The sequence below is a fragment of the Leopardus geoffroyi genome, chromosome C1, assembly GCF_018350155.1.
Source record: "Leopardus geoffroyi isolate Oge1 chromosome C1, O.geoffroyi_Oge1_pat1.0, whole genome shotgun sequence".
Lineage (NCBI taxonomy): Eukaryota > Metazoa > Chordata > Mammalia > Carnivora > Felidae > Leopardus > Leopardus geoffroyi.
Genome location: NC_059328.1, coordinates 111,255,102 through 111,273,452, shown reverse-complemented (window position 1 = coordinate 111,273,452; position 18,351 = coordinate 111,255,102). Strand labels below are relative to the sequence as shown.

The following is an 18,351-nucleotide window of genomic DNA, read 5'->3' as shown; positions in this document are numbered from 1 at the left end:
TTCATGTCTAGGAGGTGGGAACATGGGTTGTGTGTGTACACACACACACACACACACACACACACACACACACACACACACACCACTTCCACTTCCCCAAGTGCCCACTGTGTCCTTCCTGGACTTGGAAGACTAAGTGTGGATCATCACATAAAAGTCACTGTCTTCGAAGGCACATCATTTCTTAGCAACCTGCACTGTATGGGAATTTTGGTTCAGAGAAAAAAATACATTCATCACCACTACCCTCTCATCTGTGTAGCACATAAAGTGTTGTATATATTACAATCTGATTTCCGTTAGGCATTACCACTTACTTTTTATGGATCATGAAAACCTTGTTACAAGTAGAAGGAGCAATGATTTAAACTCATCTTCTGATGCCAATATGTAGTTCAAAACTATGATTTAAGGGGCACCTGGGTGGCTCAGTCAGTGAAGCATCCAACTTCGGCTTAGGTCATGATCTTGCAGTTCGTGAGTTTGAGCCCCACACTGGGCTCTGTGCTGACGGCTGAGAGCCTGGAGCCTGCTTCAGATTCTGTGTCTCCCTCTCCCTCTCTGCCCCTCCCCCACTTGCACTTTGTCTCTCTCTCTCAGATAAATATTTTTTTAAAAAACCAGAAACCAAAAACTATGATTTCGGAGCGCCTGGGTGGCTCAGTCGGTTGGGTGTCCGACTTCCGCTCAGGTCATGATCTTGCAGTCTGTGAGTTCAAGCCCCATGTCGAAGCCTGGAGCTCTTCAGATTCTGTCTTCATCTCTCTCTGCCCCTCCCCTGCTCTCACTGTGTGTCTCTCTCTCTCAAGAATAAAATAAAAACATTAAAAAACCCTATGATTTCAATATAAAAATGAGAACCAATTTTTAAAAAACTATTTAAAAGCTTGTTCAAAGATAATACGTATTATATGAAGTAATGCCTGTGTAACTTACAGTAGGAAAAGAGAGTTTGTGGTCTCCAAGTCCATGTGGTGAAGGAGGTATTAGGTATTTTGGAGAATAATGGGCTAAATATTCTAAGTTACATTTTATAGTACGTTTATATCCTTTCATCTGTATTTGTATTAGAGTATTAGAGATAATCCAATTAAGAAGGCTGACTTTTCCACTAACTCCCGACCTCCTCTGTAAACGTCTTCCACAATTTTTCTATGAAAAGGAGAATTACGACCCAGTGAATTTTAGCACATTTAATTCAAGTGTCATTCTACAACAGCAATGAAAAAAGACACCAAACTGTTGACTACTCTCTCTTTACAATGTAATCCTAATAGTGCCAAGTTTTATCCTTTATGATGATCACAGACCTTGGTGTGCCTCCTCCAGGACTAAAACTCTCCTCTTTCAAATACCTTTCATTTCATAAGCATCAATATCTAATATCCAATTCCTAAATCAGAACTGTCACCACCTGATTTCCCCAGTGTGGGAGGGCAGCAGTGTTTTTTTTCCCTTAAAAAAAAAAAAAAAGGCCAAATATTAAAAAAAAACCTAAATTTCAAACAGTTCATTCAAAGAGTTATAAAGTATTTTACAGTAATTGACTTAATAGTTTCTCTTCTAGAATTTAATAAACCAAATAAAATGCCTAGCAAATCACTTGAAGAATTTTTTTTTTTTTAAAGAGAGAGAGAGAGAGAGAGAGAGAGAGAGCGCATAAGCAGGGGAAGGGGAGAGAGAGAGAGAGATACAGAATCCGAAGCAGGCTCCAGGCCCTGAGTTGTCAGCACAGAGCCTAACGCGGAGCTCAACTCTCGAAGTGCGACATCATGACCTGAGCCAAAGTCAAGACACTTAACCAACTGAGTCACCCAGGTTGAGTGAGCCCGAATTTTTGTTTAAATAAGCATTTTATTTTTACCAAGAAGATCCTTGGTAATTTACATTTGCATGACACATTAAAACAATAAATCTGTAAAGCAATAATACACTTCTAAAAGATGTAAATGAAAGTTTCCATAAATTTCTAGAAAATGATGAAACATGTAAACTATTAATAACCAAACTTCCACAGTATTTAACATTCAGGGCCTACAGAAATAACATTAAAACTGGGCACTGTATTGTATGACCTCAAAAAAGCAGAATTTAAGTTTGGGAATTACTAAACTTACAGTGTTCTTTAATGCCTAGTATCTCCTTTAATACCATTCTATTTGCTCTTAGAATCACTTTATCAGTAGGGCCAATATCTGCTACACCTGAGATAAGGATTTAGCCTCCCACCCTCCAACAAACTCCACCAAAGACTTTTGGGGTAGAACAGGTGACATCCCAGCTAGTCTGATGGGATGGGGTAGAGGCTGATCAGAAGGCCCCAAAAAATGACATTAGGTTTCTGTATTTAAGTCCCATCTACTAGGACAGAAAATACATAGAATTAGCTTCCCCAAGACCCCTAACTTACCACTGACCACCTTACTCATCGAAGAGGATAAAAAGAAATGATATTCTACCACAGTTAGCACTAGCTCATCCAACCTCATTACTAAATGGAGTTAGAAATTACTGTGATTAAATTTGGTCAATAGGAAAAAACCTGTTCCTCCCCCTAGAGAATAATAAATGCTGTCCCAGTGAAACAGTCTAGACACCAGTGACCAGTCTGTAGAGGTGTGATGAGTTGTGACAACTTGATTTTCAGTGTATTCAGCATTCACATTCACCATGGTGCTTGCCCAATTCACAAAACGTATTTGAAGAAATGAAGAACTAGGGAAATGTTGGAAATGCTGCTTAAGGATGAGGACATGCCTTGAGAATTTTTATTGACCAGAGTTGGCAATCATTAAATATTTGATTCATCTAACAATTAAAATAGAATCTTTAGGGGCGCCTGGGTGGCTCAGTCGGTTGGGCATCTGACTCCAGCTCAGGTCATGGTCTCACAGTCCGGTCCATGGGTTCGAGCCCCGCATCAGGCTCTGGGCTGATAGCCCAGAGCCTGGAGCCTGCTTTGGATTCTGTGTCTCCCTCTCTCTGCCCCTGCCCCCCGCTCACACTCTTTCTCAAAAATAAGTATTTTTTTTAAATAGTGAAATAAAATAGAATCTTTAAATGCTTCCATATGAGATCTTGTTTAAAAAGGCCAATTCTGAGTGTGGAATTTTTTTATACCTGAAAACATCGGAAAATCATGACATTTAAGCAAGTGGCCACAGTGCTAATCCCAGCAGAACGTACACTAAAGAAGTGGTCCTATTTATGGACCACTCGTAAACAGGAACCTTTACAACTGCAATAACTAATGGCAGTGGCTGAAAAAATTTACATGAGAAACGTAAAATATACTTCTGAAATAACCATTTTTATCCTTAAGTAGGCAGAGAAATGGAAGCAGGCTCTGAAATTAGTTTTGGAAATTAGGTAATAACTGACATTGATCAAATGTTCTTTATGGCACTACATGCTTCTCATGAATTAACCTATTTTATTCTCATAACTACTCAGGAAGGTCAGTACTACTATTAATCCCCATTACACAGAAGAAAACACAGATACAGGAATGTGACTTGCCCCAATGTCTCATGGCTGGTAAGGAATAAACAGTGACTAACATCCAGGTTCCAGAGCCTGTGATGATAATACACAATACTATCTCTTTATATAATAACTTTTGTTGTGTTGCTTTTAGTATCAGGAAACTAGTAAATGAAGCTAATCAGAGAAATAACAAAACACTGTTTTCAAAAGAACACAGAGGCAGGGCTCCTGGCTGGCTCAGGTGATCCAGCATGTGACTCTTGATCTTGGGATCATGAGTATGAGCCTCACTTTGGGACTAGAGTTTACCTAAAAAACTAAAATTAAAAATAAATAAATAAACCCTTAATGTTTATTAAAAAAAAAAAAAAAAAAAAAAAAAAAAAAAAAAAGAGGGGCACCTGGGTGGCTCAGTCGGTTGAGCGTCCAACTTTGGCTCAGGTCATGATCTCACCGTTTGTGGATTCAAGCCCCACATCATGCTCTGTGCAGACAGCTCAGAGCCTGCAGCCTGCTTCAGATTCTCACTCTCTGCACCCCCCAACTTGTGCTCTGTCTCTTTCTCTCAAAAATAAATGCTAAAAAATTAAAACAAAAAAACAAACAAACAACAACAACAACAACAGGGGTGCCTGGGTGGCTCAGTCAATTAAGCATCCAACTCTTGACCTCAGCTCAGGTCGTTATCTCACGGTTCACAAGTTCAAATCCTGCATGTGCACTGTCAGTGCAGAGCCTGCTGGGGATTCTCTCTCACCCCCTTGATCTCTGCCCCTGCCCCGTGCACATGCACTCTCTCTCAAAGTAAACAAATTGAAAAATAAAAGAAAGAACACAAAGGCAAATCAAGGAAATTAATACAACTCTACAAAAAGGAAAGGGAGATGATAGAAAGAAACCACAAAATGACCCCAAAAAACCCCTTGAAAAACAGTAGAAAAAAAGGGAAAGTAATTTAAAGAAAATATATTTGAAGGTCTAACCTACCTAACAAAAGGCTTGGGTGGAGTAAAAGGCATGAAGGAATCTTTAGAGTGCTGAAAACATTCTTTATCTTCACTGATAATGACCACTACACATAAAACTTTTTTATAAAGGCACCATCAGTGCACACTCTTGAGAAGAAAAATCTATTTTACATAAAGTGTTCATTACAGGGTATTACTGCCTCCACCAAAAACCAGTGGTTTGGAATAAGTTATGCTAAAACAATCCTTTTTTTAATTTTCTTTTCAGAATTACTGAAGGGGTGTCAATGAAATTATAGTCAAATAATAGGCAATCTTTTGAACTAGTCTGTGGATCATGGCAGAAGATCATGGCTTTATAGCCACATGACTGAAAGGTCATTTCCAACGTTAGTTTCCACTAGATGTTTTGTTACCTGTGATGCAAGTCTGCAGAGAGGGCTGCAAGGTTCTTTACTTGGCCTCTGTCCCGTTTAACATCTTTTTTTTAATAATCTAGATGGCCAGCTTTGCAAATTTACAGGTGACCCAAAGCTGGCAGTTCTCTAGGTGTTAGGATTCAAGAAGATACTGTGATGTTAAATTTAATGACTTAATACATAAAATGTTAACTGAAGATAAATATAAGGCCCAGTATTAAGGTTTTCAACCTCAATTCTGGCTTATGAGTTTATATAAGAACAAATGTAGAGGCACCTGGGTAGCTGACTCTAGATCTCAGCTCAGGCTCTGTGCTGATAGTACAGAGCCTGCTTGGGACTCCCCAGCTCCCTCTCTCTCCCCGAAAATAAATAAACTTTAAAAAATGTGCAGGTTTTAGATGATTAGTGTGAATTCGTATGGTGTCCTGCCTTCCCCCATTTAGCAAAAATGGGTGTTCAGAATGGTGAAGCTTAATTCTGGACTAGAGATGCTCAAAATGGCAGCCGGTCCAGAAATCATGAGAAAGAGTAAAGGGATTAAGTATTCAACTTGGGTAAGAGAGACTTAAATGCCATTTTCAAATATTTAAAGCATTATGTTTGAAAGTCGGGTTGGATTTATTATATACAGATCTAGAATTCAGGGGGTGGGGAGGATATATCATATATGGGTTTAATGATGGAAACTTTTTCCTATAGAAAGATGAGAGGGCTGCCGTGTGAACTCTTAAACGTTCCCTGGCCCAAACTGGGAGGTCTGCTTGCTGGCCGCCTGTGGTGGCTGTGCCTTCCTGGTATTCCCTAGGGACCAATACAGTATTTAAAGATATCAGCAAATTGAAGCAGATACAATTCACTGGGCTAATCATCCAAGTAAAATGTGATATGCCAAAAGAATGCTAATAATGGTAAAGTTTGCTCTTTGAGAGCAAAGAGAGTTACAGCAAAATACCTTCAAAGGGAAAAAAACAGAGGATTCAGCAGATTGGCTTTGAAAAACTTATTAGTGCATGTTGGGGAAACTAAGACTAGTTTATGAAATAATCCATAAAAAAGGATAAATGGGGTGGGGGGGTTGATGGGATAGGACTTAGAAATACCATTTCTTGATTTCAACAGAAATTCTTAATCTGGTCTCTCTATAACTAAAGAGACCATAGCACTGTAGGTGCTTCTTATAGATTCCAGACATAGGACATAAATCAAACTTTAAAATGGTTTTCTGACACATCGTTAAAATATAAAGGGAAGAAGTAACTATTAAAACAACAGTATTGGGATGCCTGGGTGCCTCAGTCGGTTGAGCTCTCGATTTCAGCTCAAGTCAAGATCCCAGGGTCGTGGGATCGAGCCCCATGTCAGGCTGTATTGAGCACAGAGCCTGCTTAAGATTCTCTCTCTCCCTTTGCCCCTCTCCCCTGCTTCCACTTGCTCACTCTCTAAATTAAAAACAAAAAACATAAAAAACACAATATTTGTTTTGGTACTTAACCTCCCTCGTTGACAATTATTTTTAATGTATCATACTTTAATCATTTAAGGATCTACCCACTAAAACTGAAAAAGCCAAAAGTATATTACCTATTTATCTAATTTCATCAGCTCTTTGCAATGCTCTGAATTTTAACTTTAAAAACTACCAAAGAGGGGAGCTTGGGTGGCTCGTCCGACACTAGCTCAGGTCATGATCTCATGGTCCGTGAGTTCCGGCCCCACATTGGGCTCTGTGCTGTCAGTTCAGAGCCTGGAGCCTGCTTGGGATTCTGTGTCTCCCTCTATCTCTGCCCCTCCCCACTCACGCTCTCTATCAAAAAATGAATAAACATTAAAAAAAAAAAACTACCAAAGATAGGGGCACCTGGGTGACTCTTCGTTTCGGCTCAGGTCATGATCTCAAAGGTCATAAGCTTGAGCATAGCGTTGGGCTCTGTGCTGACAGCACAGACCCTGCTTGAGATTTCTCTCACCCTCTCTCTGCCCACCCCCCACCTCAAAATATGAATAATAATTTAAAACTATAACCAAGAGCTGGATGCTTAACTAAGCCATCCAGGAACCCCTAAAGAAACTTTTTTTAACTACGAAAGATCTAATTAGCTGGGAAGCTCTAACAATATAACCAGGTAACTAATTCATCACCAAATGGAAATTTCAGCCTCACTCAAAATAAACTGAAGCAGGGGCACCTGGGTGGCTTAGTTAGTTGAGTGTCCGACTTCGGCTCAGGTCACGATCTCACCATTCATGAGTTCAAGCCCTGCATCAGGCTCTGTGCTGGCAGCTGAGAGCCTAGAGCCTGCTTGGATTCCGTATCTCCCTCTCTCTCTCTCCTGTTCACACTCTGTCTCTCTCTCAGAAGTAAGTAAGTAAATAAATAAATAAATAAATAACTGAAGCGATTATAAAATAATTAATGCAAAGATGCACACTCTTTCTGGGAATCGGCTGCCTAAATTATTTTTTTTTAATGTTTATTTTTGAGAGACACAGAGCACGAGCAGGGAAGGCAGAGAGGTAGACACAGAGTCAGAAGCAGGCTCCAGACTCTGAGCTGTCAGCACAGAGCCTCATGCAGGGCTCAAACTCACGAACTCTCTAGATCATGACCTGAGCCAAAGTCAAACGCTTAAATGACTGAGCCACCCAGGTGCCCCTCAACAGCCTAAACTATTAATCATTGTGATTTGTTGCTGTCAAGAAACCAGAATCTTTTATATAGAAGTGTCTGGAAATTGCTAGACTCTGTTTAATTAAAACACTGTTGGTGGCAACAGCATGCAACTCTGGCTTCCCAAGAAAGCCACAGATCTATTTTCAACAAGTTTTTTGTCATATTATGTGCAACATTTGAAATTAAGTACAGAGACAGAAAGAATAAAGCCCAATATAAAAATCTGAAAACAATTCCTGTAAAAATGTGAATGTACCATATAAAATCAATATTTCAGGGGCACCTGAGTGACTCGGTCGGTTAAGCATCCAACTCGATTTCAGCTCAGGTCATGATCTCCCAGTTCACAGGTTTGAGCCCCTCATCAGGCTCTATGCTAACACTGCAGTGGGAATTCTCTCTCTCCTTCTCTCTGCCCCTCCCCCTGCTCTCGCTCTCTCCCCCTCAAAATATACTTTTAAATAAATAAACAAATAAACAAACAAAATGGGTATTTCAGAGCCCTACTAATTTCTCCAAATAATATGCTTTGGAAGTCTTGTTAAGACTTATTAAGTCTTTTTCCCACTCATTCTCAGATGATTCTTTTTTTTTTTTTTTTTTCAACGTTTATTTATTTTTGGGACAGAGAGAGACAGAGCATGAACGGGGGAGGGGCAGAGAGAGAGGGAGACACAGAATCGGAAACAGGCTCCAGGCTCCGAGCCATCAGCCCAGAGCCTGACACGGGGCTCGAACTCACGGACCGCGAGATCGTGACCTGGCTGAAGTCAGACGCTTAACCGACTGCGCCACCCAGGCGCCCCTCAGATGATTCTTTACATAGAAGAACCTACCATAATCCAGTCCTTAGAGGAGAGAAGGAAAAAAGCCTTAGAATAAACTTCCTCAAAATAAGGAAACACCAAGAAAATCAGTGTCCATAAGTAAAATTGGTTTACATCGTTATTTGGATGATTAAGTAAGATGTCCTTGAAGAGCTTTAATATTAAAATATGCTATGTTAGTGGAAGGAGTTATTCTGATACAGTCTTTTTTGCTTTGCCTTTTTTTTTTTTTTTTTTTTTAAATAGGATCTTTTAAAGGAAACTGGGTGTTTCTGGCTTTTGTCTGGGGGAGAACAGACAGGATCTTGAGGAATGTTTTGTAAAACATTATAGAAATAAAGTAGGTCTCTTAATCATAAACTATGTGGTTTGCCAATTTTACTTTAATAAGTAAAATTATTTCCAGTAAAGCATCAAAGATTTTTGGAATACTCAGACTTCGTAAACATGTCTTCACAAATTTCAAAACACACTGCTGAACCAAAAGATCTTTGCAGAGGGATTGATCTCATTTATTAAAGACCACAGTCAATGCAATAAGGAAGGCATACACAGGGATTTATCAAAAGTACTAATAATATTCTTCTTAAGTTGTGTGTACTCAGGGGTTCATTTCCTCTCCATGAGTGCTAGATCTGAAAACTAAAAACAGACCTTACCCCCGAATAAGTCTCACGATAACTCCTTATGTCCATGTCCTTATTATATAAACCAGCATATATCTTATAACCCATTCAGTTTAAACTATTCATTATAGTTTAATTTTTCTGTGGTTAAATATATCATACATTGAAAACCTATAATATGGACAGTTTTAAAGAATAGTAAAATGACCTTGAGTACTTAAATTACTTCCCTCTAACTACACTCCTCCTCTTCCCCCCCACCCCCAAAAGAAACTCTACAATTCTGTCATCACAGCTTAGGGAGACATCATTACATCCATGTTGATATCAATTTTAAAACAGAAAAGAGGCAGTTTAACATAGAGGTTGAGTATGAACTCTGGACCAAAAACCCTGGGTCCAAATCTTAGTCCCACCTCTTATAAGCTACCTGACCTTAAGACAGGTTTACTTAATTTTTCCATACCTTGGTTATTCGTTTGAAGCGTGGAACAAACAGTATTCAGCTCACAGGGTTACCAGAGATTAAACAAAGTTCTTAGAACATGCCCAATACATAGTTAAGTGTAATATGTCGGCTATAGTTAAAACTAAGAAGGTAAAACAAAAACTAAAGCATGCTAAAACTTGTAACCTGGGTTCTTTTTTAAGAGTATTATGCTTCTAAAATTCGTTTCAGTGTTCTTATTGATTCTATGCTTTTACCCCTTCTCATGTGCATTCTAACTCTACACTTCTAACACTATCATGACCTCTGATAAAACTGGTAAATCTACACGTCTAACGCTATCATGACTCTTCTTCCATATTCTCCACCATCTTAAGTATGTGAAAATACCTTATCTTCCCTACTAAACTTTTTTTTTTAATGTTTATTTTGAGAGAGAGGGAGAGAGCACCCATGCTGACAGCGTGGAGCCCGACGCAGGGCTCAATCCCCACAAACCATGAGATCACGACCTGAGCCAAATCAATTAGCTGAATGAGCCACCCAGGCACCCCCACTACTAAACTTTAAGAAGGAGAGGGGTCATACCTTTTAAAAAGATTCTTCTACCAATGGTAGAAGCATATGCTCATTAATTTTAATGGCTCTGTTTCACTTGGAGTCAAATGGAGAAGTATCAGTAAACCAGAGACTCATTTAGTCTCATGTACTCCTGGTGCTTAAAGGTTCTTTTAATCCCAGCCCATATACTGAGTGCTCCAAAGAAAAGAATAGGGGCACTTGGGCAGCTCAGGCAGTTAAGTGTCTGACTCTTGGTTTCGGCTCAGGTCATGAGCTCATGGTTGTGAGATAGAGACCTGCGTTGGGCTCCGCACTGGGCATGGAGCCTGCTCAAAATTCTCCCTCACCCTGTCCTCCTCTCCCACTTGTGCGTGCTTGCTCTCTCAAAAACAAAACAAAACAAAAGAAGAATAACTGTGTATAAATTATGCTGACTTGCATGTGCTTTAGTAATGACTGGTATATGACACTTCTCAATTTTGCAGTATATTCAATTTCATACCTATGGACCAATCACCATCATTTTTTGAGTAGCAAATCTCCTAATGATAGGTCTGTGTTCGTTTTAACCTTAAAAATCTGATTGCTTTCTCTTGTGTAACTTCTTCCTTTTCCAAGAAGCATGAGAACGATCTCAGAAAGGACACTTAAAGGTAACCATAAATCCTGCGGTCAGTAGTATGGTATCATGGCTTCTGCCATGCGTAGGGATCCTGTATTCTTACAGCTGACGGTCTACGTTAAGAAGACATGATAACAGTCTTCAAATAAAGGGCTGCCATGAAGAAGACAGTATAATATAGACTAATTTTTTTGTTATCCAGAGGCAGGACAAGTCATACAGAAGCAGATTTCTGATATAATGAACGAACCTTCTGAAAACTAGAGCTATCCAAAATTGGAAAAGAGAATCATCTGAGGTAGTGAATACTAGAATGCTAAAAATGTTTATGAATAGAAGACTGGTTTTTAGGAATGATGTAGAAAAGGTTAAGTATTTGATAGAGTTGAACTACATGATCATAAACACCCCCTTCAATTAAAATGCTCTTATATTTTCCTTATAGTTAAACCCAAGTTGCAGTCTAATGTACAACACTAACATGATGCAGGAGTATGCTTACCTGCCCAGTGTTTAAGAGTCTGTGTAAGTTACAGGAACAGCAACCCTTCACAGAGGCCAACAGGCATTTTAGATGTTGGAAGATCCTATCCTTATTTGACTCTGTGATCCAATTTTCTATGTATAAAAGCTAAATTAAATTCACTTCAAATTTTATATGAAGAATTTCACAGCAGTCCTGAGACAACTGGAATCCCATCACCCTGGGGATCCTCAACCCACAAGCAAAGAACAGAAAAATCATAACACCAGTTTTACTGTTTTATAATCACTGCTAAATTTCAGAAAATTTAGAAAAACAGGGAATGACAGAAAATGGATACTTGGAACCTAATAACTTATCTACTATACCAGACCTGCCTGCTACTAGAACTACTACTTGGAGATACAATTAACTTGGTTTAATAGATTCATATTGGTCCCATATACTCATGGAGGTACTAAGAAAAAATATTTTTAAAAGGAAGCAAAAATCATGAATAAGCTAGAACACATATCATAAAAGTACATGGAAGTTCATTATACTTTTGTATGTTTGAAATTTCCGTAGCAAAATTTAAAATATTTAAATTTAAAATTAAAAGAGCCCCCACATAAAGAAGAAAATTCTACTCTCAATTAATATACACAGGATGCTGGTATATTTTTTAAGCTACAGGAGCAAATAATAACTCAGCATCCATTTACCGTTATCCAAATTCACCTCAATTCAAATCTGAAAATATTTAACTGCTAGAATGTCTCACATACATTCTACATTCCAGAGGAAAATTTTTTTAAGTACTATTTAGAAACAGCTGCATCACCAAATTGGGTAACATTTCACTGGAACATGAAACTGAAAAATGTTATCATATGTCAGGTTTTCTTTTTTAATCCAAGATACATAGTGATTTTAAATCAGACTTCACAATTATTGTGGTCCTCCCTAGTCCTCTGTAAAAATAATTGTTTTGATACTTTAGAATATTGCTTTTAGTAACTACAATTATTGTTTCACTTTTATTTCTTAGGATTTTCAAAGCCCAGAAAAAGTTGTCCATCTTATTTCTGTTTAACAGCGAAGACTTCTATCAAGAGTGAGGAAAGATGCAACATTATCACAGCATTAGGCAAGGAGTCAAGTGATAAGATTCTAGTCCTGGATCTGAACTTATTTCAGATGACCCTGAACATGTCATTTACTCCTGCTGGGTTATGATGCTCATCCATAAAATAACTCCAACTAAATAACTCCAAAGACTCCATCTAGTTCTGAAATTACACAATATTATAGCCGTCATAGTGAGTACACTCTTTAATACGTACTATATCCTTATACTAGCTATCACCATACAGTAAGTACTGTGGATGAACCCACACAAAATGTGCAAAGCCAGGAATGTTTAAACAAATATGATTTCAAAAACTACTGGCTTGAAATATGGGTTAAATATCAAGGGCATTTATTTTCTTATCTAGAAAGCATCAACACTGAAGGCTTTATAAAGTTCTGGAACATTGTTAAAAGCTTATAATTTAATCAAGACTTGAAAGGAAAGGAAAATTGCTGAACAGTAATTTCTTGACACCCAATGTCTATGGTACTCATGTGTCTACTCTGCATTTATGTGTCAGAGGAAGATGTTACTTTTATGCTATACTGAAATCAAGAGATTGAAGTAGAATGTTTGTTAAATCAGTACAAATTCAAATTAAGCACTTGAGAAAACTACCTTCCTAGTTAACGATAAACCAATGAGATTACATGTTTTTATTAAATGTAAATGTTTTTGCCTCAATGTTTGTATTACATATATAAAACACAGTTAATTCCCTAACACCCACTGATTTCACATAAATGGTACTGATAAATTGTTAGCATTTTCAGAGCCTTACTTTAAAACTAACCTAATCCAAGGTAAAACTATGGATTTCTTTTGTAGAAGGGAGTAATTCATAAACGTTAGTTTCTAATTATGAAATCAATAAAAGTAAACAAGAAATCCCTCCAAAATTTAATAACAAGTGGGCCATGTAATGTATAAATGTGATATACTTTAAAAAAATACATTTTTTTAAACACCTGCTTGCAGAAACAGCAATAATGAGAAGTACAGCTATTGATACTTCAGGTAATCATTGTAATAGGACTACCAGGAGAATGTGAGCCATGTAAATAAAAAATATAGTGTCATTATGTTGGAGAAAGCTACCTGGGCTACAAGACAGGAAAAGGAATATAGCCCTAACAGATAAATACAGATAAGCAAGTAATTGGGGAGGGGGGTGGAATGACAGAAGGGGAACAGTTGTATTTAATTTATAGCTCAAAGAATTCAAAGATTTTAGTAGTAATAAAAATCTACAAAATGACTGTGAACCAGAAAGAGAGTTCAGGCTTCTTTAAAGAGGCTGGCGGAGACGGTGTAAAAAAATTGAATGGAGATGTAAGCTGGTATTGTGGTATTGTGATGATTTAACCACAAATGCCTTCCCTATTTAAATATTCCAATCAGGACTGTTAGTACACGTACCTCGGAGAATTCTTTCCTCATGGCAACGAAGAAAGTCCCAGATTCTAACAGTGCCGTCATCAGAGCATGTAGCAAATTTATTATCCGTGGGTGAGAAACTGTTACATGAAGACACACAGCAGGGGAAAGAAGTCAGCATTTAACAGATTATCTGTGCTTCTCAGACAGGGAAAAATAAAAACACTGTGCTGCGTTATAAACAGGAGAGGGAAGTATTCCAAGAGTGAAGAAGCCCTTAAAGAGAATGTTGTCAGCTAACAAAAGCATCTCATCAAACGAAGAATTTAACACAGCAGTTGCGTCTTAGTTTTCAATCACTGATATTCAGAGACCTTTACCGGTGTATTATTAGCACTGATGCTTCCCCACACTCCCCACAGTAGAATATTTCCTGTCATACCAACAGAAAACGTGAAGCTCATTTAAGTGTAGAAACTAAATGAAATCTGTTTTTGCAATATTCCTACAAACACGCTGTTAAATCACATTAGGAATACCGCTCCAAAAATTAGCATCAGCTTCTTCTGCCTGGGACACTTCATGACATGATGAGCTGAAAATTTTGGACAGGCTCTTTAAAACTCGTGGCTAAACATCACTACATACAATGTTTCTCGTTTATTTGCAAGGTCTGTGGAAAACTTTCACACCTTCTCCCTGGCAAGCTATTCCATGAATGTTGCTCCTTTTAGGGAAAACTTTAACACAGGGACCTTCAGACTGTGTTTGAAGCCAAAGGTAATCTCCTGCAAAGGATTTTGCCATCTTTACCTCCTTGCCATGAAAGACCATCACGTTTCTCATCTACCTCTAAGAACTTCCTTGAACTTTTGGGTCCTGTGACTAACAAAGAACCACCTGTGAAAACTCAATGTATGGGCAGGACACTACAGCACAGTCTTTGCAGAAGCATGTCAGTCCAACAATTTTTGTTAAGGCTCTGAACGTAGAAACAAGTGACTGCAGCGGATGATGTTTCTATAAAGATGTCAACCTCCTCCCACACATGGGCGGTACGACCGTAAAGAATGCTGCTTAGCTTTATTCTGAGGCTGCAGCAATTCGTCAGGCTTGTTTTTGAAACTTTGTTTTCCAGTTTTACTATGCATATCTCATTGATATGTAAAAATATACAACTCACTGAAAATACTTTAAACTCCACTTATTATTATACATTTGCATAACTGATGTTCTCAACAGTGAATCAGAAGAAAAAGTCCTAGAGTCCTCTTGACAATGGTCTGCTTACAGTTTCAAAGCTTGAAGAACCCATTCATTACTCCATTAACGTTTGCCACATCCAGGGTCACTTGTGAGTTTTTAGTCCTACTACACTTTCCTTTTGAAGTCGTGGCATAACCAAGCCAACCAGGTCTTCACTTAAGCCTTTTTTTCTTGTATTTTGTGTGAACTCTGAAAGTGTTTTCTGTAGGCTTTAGATTTTATTCAGTTGTATAATTAAAGACTGAATTCTTTATTTGGAATGAAAGATTCTTATCTTACACAGTAGGTAATAAAAAGGAATAACGTATACACATTATTAACCATAAATGAAAAGAGAAAACCAGTGCAAAATGCGGCAGACAATACATCTCTAACATATTGCAAAGGCTGATACCGGGACAACACTACTTCAGAAAAGTGCCAGCAAAATGGTGAATGTGTGAAAACAAAGAAAAATATTGTGTTTATAGGGTGCAGAAAGTATCCCAGAATCTGACAGAGCCCATGCATCTCTGCACCCAGAATACACTTAGAGAATAATTTAACCATGACAATAGGGACTACAGAAAATGGTATATTGTGTATAAACCTGGCCTCTCTAATCGCCTCCTTATGTGCCTGGAACATCTTGACGTTGTTCATGTTCGACTGCCAATATTTCACATATCCTCCATGGTCTGCTGTCAACATCCACATGTCATTATGTGACCAAGTCATGGCCCTCACTGGGCTATCATGAGCCTGTGAAAACATAAAACAGTTTAAACATTATATAAAAGAATATATGACAGAAGGCTTTACAGGAGCAGACATCAACTCACAACAATTACTTGTCCAATTTCAAGTTTAAAACGCCAACAAAGTAAATGTATCTCCAGTTCGTTACAGGACCACAGGAGGATGCTACAGTCTGATGATTACTGTTACCTGTAATATTGTTTCAAAATTGAAGGTGAGTCCATTCCACAAAGTGAACTCTCCACTAGAAGCTCCAGTGACCAAACGTCTTCCTTCTGGAGTCCACTAGGAAAGAAAAAGAAGACAGGTTATCCAAGGTCACAATTCCTCAATCTTAGTTAATTTTTAAAGCACTTAGAAAGGATTTATAAAATATCCAATAATCACCATTAAATAGACAATACTTTCACTGAATCATAGTTCAGATTTATAAGTACTTTGTCAGAAAAAAAAAAAAAAAAATGTTAACACAGTGCAGGGAAAGCTCTAGCACTTTAGCCCATAAACTAAATTAATAATGGTAAATATATTATAAGTATCTGGTTAAGTTACATATACCTACATACATTAAAGAACCTTTAAAAACAAAATTTGCAAAGACCATATTTTTCTAGGATACAAGGCAGGCTAACAAATAAAATCGTCAGTCACCAAAAAAAAAAAGAATTACATCTGCTAGTGGACCAATTCAAGCAGAAAAGTTAGTGGTGTTTTATGAAAAAAGCTAATTTAAGGACATCAAGGCTATCAAACTTTTCCTGGCAACTAAATGTACTTTAAAAAGCTCTCCTCTGTTCACAGTATCAAGCAGTCTTATACTGATCTACTTTCCAAAACATGTAATACATCACTCATGACTAACACTACAGCAATATTTTAATGCCATTATTTGTATACTGAAGGAAATCTGTGACATATGCTTATCAATTCAAAACACAACATTTTTTTCTCAACTTTTTATTTTCAAGTTTCCATGACAGATTACACACTAATTTTCCTTAGACAATGTAAATACATGAAATGAAAATACAACAACTGCATTTTCCAAACTAAAAATTGTAACACATACTTGAAAACTGAAGTGTGCTTATCAGAATAGCAGGATGAGATACATAAAATAAAGACTATTTGGGGGATGCCTGGGTGGCTCAGTCAGTTAAGTGTTGACTCTTGGTTTCGGCTCAGGTCAACAATTTCACAGTTTGTGAGTTCAAGCCCCACATAGGGCTCCCCACTGACAGCTCAGAACCTGCTTGGGATTCTTTCTCTCTCCTTCTCTCTCTACCCCTCCCCTGCTTGCGCGCTCTCTCAAAATAAACAAAAATTTTTAAAAATAAGGGGCGCCTGGGTGGCTCAGTTGGTTGAGTGTCTGACTCTTAGTTTCGGCTCAGATCATGATCTCACTGTTTCCAAGTTCAAGCCCCATGTTGGCTTCTGTGCTGACAGCACAGAGCCTGCTTGGGATTCTCTCTCCCCCACCCTCTCTGTCCTTCCCCGACTTGCACGTGCACTCTCTCTCAAATAGATAAAAAAAAAAAAAATTAAAAAAAAGACTACTTGGTAAACCTGGCTTTTTACTGCTTACCTGCACATCACGACTTTGACTATTATGAATAAAATCTTCCTACTTTCCTAGTTCCTGTTATCTGCTATGGATTGTAACCAAGTAAATACTACAGGCAACCAACTATAGGCACAGGACCCTGTTTTTATGTCTTAATTTCTTGTAATTTGGACTCTGCCTCCACTATGTGCAAGTGTCTCCTAAGATCTTACAGTTTGATCACCATATAAGAAATTTATCTAATGAACTGCAACAAATAGTTTTACCCTTCTGTACTGTGATGCAAAACGCTCAGATTTTATTCATTTCAAAAGATGTTCTGGGGCGGCTGGGTGGCTCCATCAGTTAAGTGTCTGACTTTGGCTCAGGTCATGATCTCACAGTTTGTGATTTCGAGCCCTGCATCGGGGTCTGTGCTGACAGGTCAGAGCCTGCAGCCTGCTTTGGATTCTGTGTGTCCCTCCCTCTCTGCCCCTCCCCTGCTCATGTTCTGTGTGTGTGTGTGTGTGTGTGTGTGTGTGTGTGTGTGTGTGTGTGTCTGAAAAAAACTAAATAAACATTAAGAATGTTAAGGGGTGCCTGGGTGGCTCAGTCGGTTAAGCGTCCGACTTCGGCTCAGGTCATGATCTTGCGGTTCGTGAGTTCAAGCCCCGCGTCGGGCTCTGTGCTGATGGCTCAGAGCCTGGAGCCTGTTTCAGATTCTGTGTCTCCCTCTCTCTCTGACCCTCCCCCATTCATGCTCTGTCTCTCTCTGTCTCAAAAATAAATAAAGGTTAAAAAAAAAAATTTTTTTTTTTAAAAAAAAGAAAAAGAATGTTAAAAGAAAAGGAAAAAAAAAGATGTTCTCAGAGTGCCTGGGTGGCTCAGTCGGTTAGGCATCCGATGTCAGCTCAGGTCATGATCTCACAGTTTGTGAGTTCAAGCTCCAAGTGGGGCTCTGTGCTGACAGCTCAGCGCCTGGAGCCTCATTCAGATTCTGTGCCTCCCTCTCTCTCTGCCCCTCCCCTGCTCATGCTCTCTCTCAAAAATAAATAAAAATGTTTTAAAAAGTTAAAAAAAAAAAAAAAAAGATGTTCTCTATTATGCTAAGAAGATATTAAGTCAGCTGCACACCGGGGCACCTGGGTGGCTCAGTCGGTTAAGAAACTGACTGTTGATTTCGGCTCAGGTCACCATC

The 18,351-nt window shown here is 38.4% G+C and overlaps 1 protein-coding gene across 12 annotated transcripts in view; it reads right to left on the bottom strand.

Moving 5' to 3' along the window:
- The window catches only part of WDR33 (WD repeat domain 33), a 109,457-nt gene that overhangs the window by 47,450 nt on the left and 43,656 nt on the right, over window positions 1-18,351 (bottom strand). For 9 of the 12 annotated variants that reach the window (XM_045479373.1, XM_045479369.1, XM_045479372.1 and 6 more), the window contains exons 5-7: window positions 15,800-15,895; window positions 15,462-15,613; window positions 13,649-13,746 (exon numbers count right to left, since the gene is read on the bottom strand). In XM_045479373.1, the coding sequence (XP_045335329.1) occupies window positions 13,649-13,746; window positions 15,462-15,613; window positions 15,800-15,895 (346 nt within the window). Of the gene's footprint in view, window positions 1-1,178; window positions 1,456-8,615; window positions 10,785-13,648; window positions 13,747-14,795; window positions 15,614-15,799; window positions 15,896-18,351 lie in introns of those variants that run through there. The other 3 variants (XM_045479377.1, XM_045479379.1, XM_045479376.1) reach the window with 3 other exon arrangements.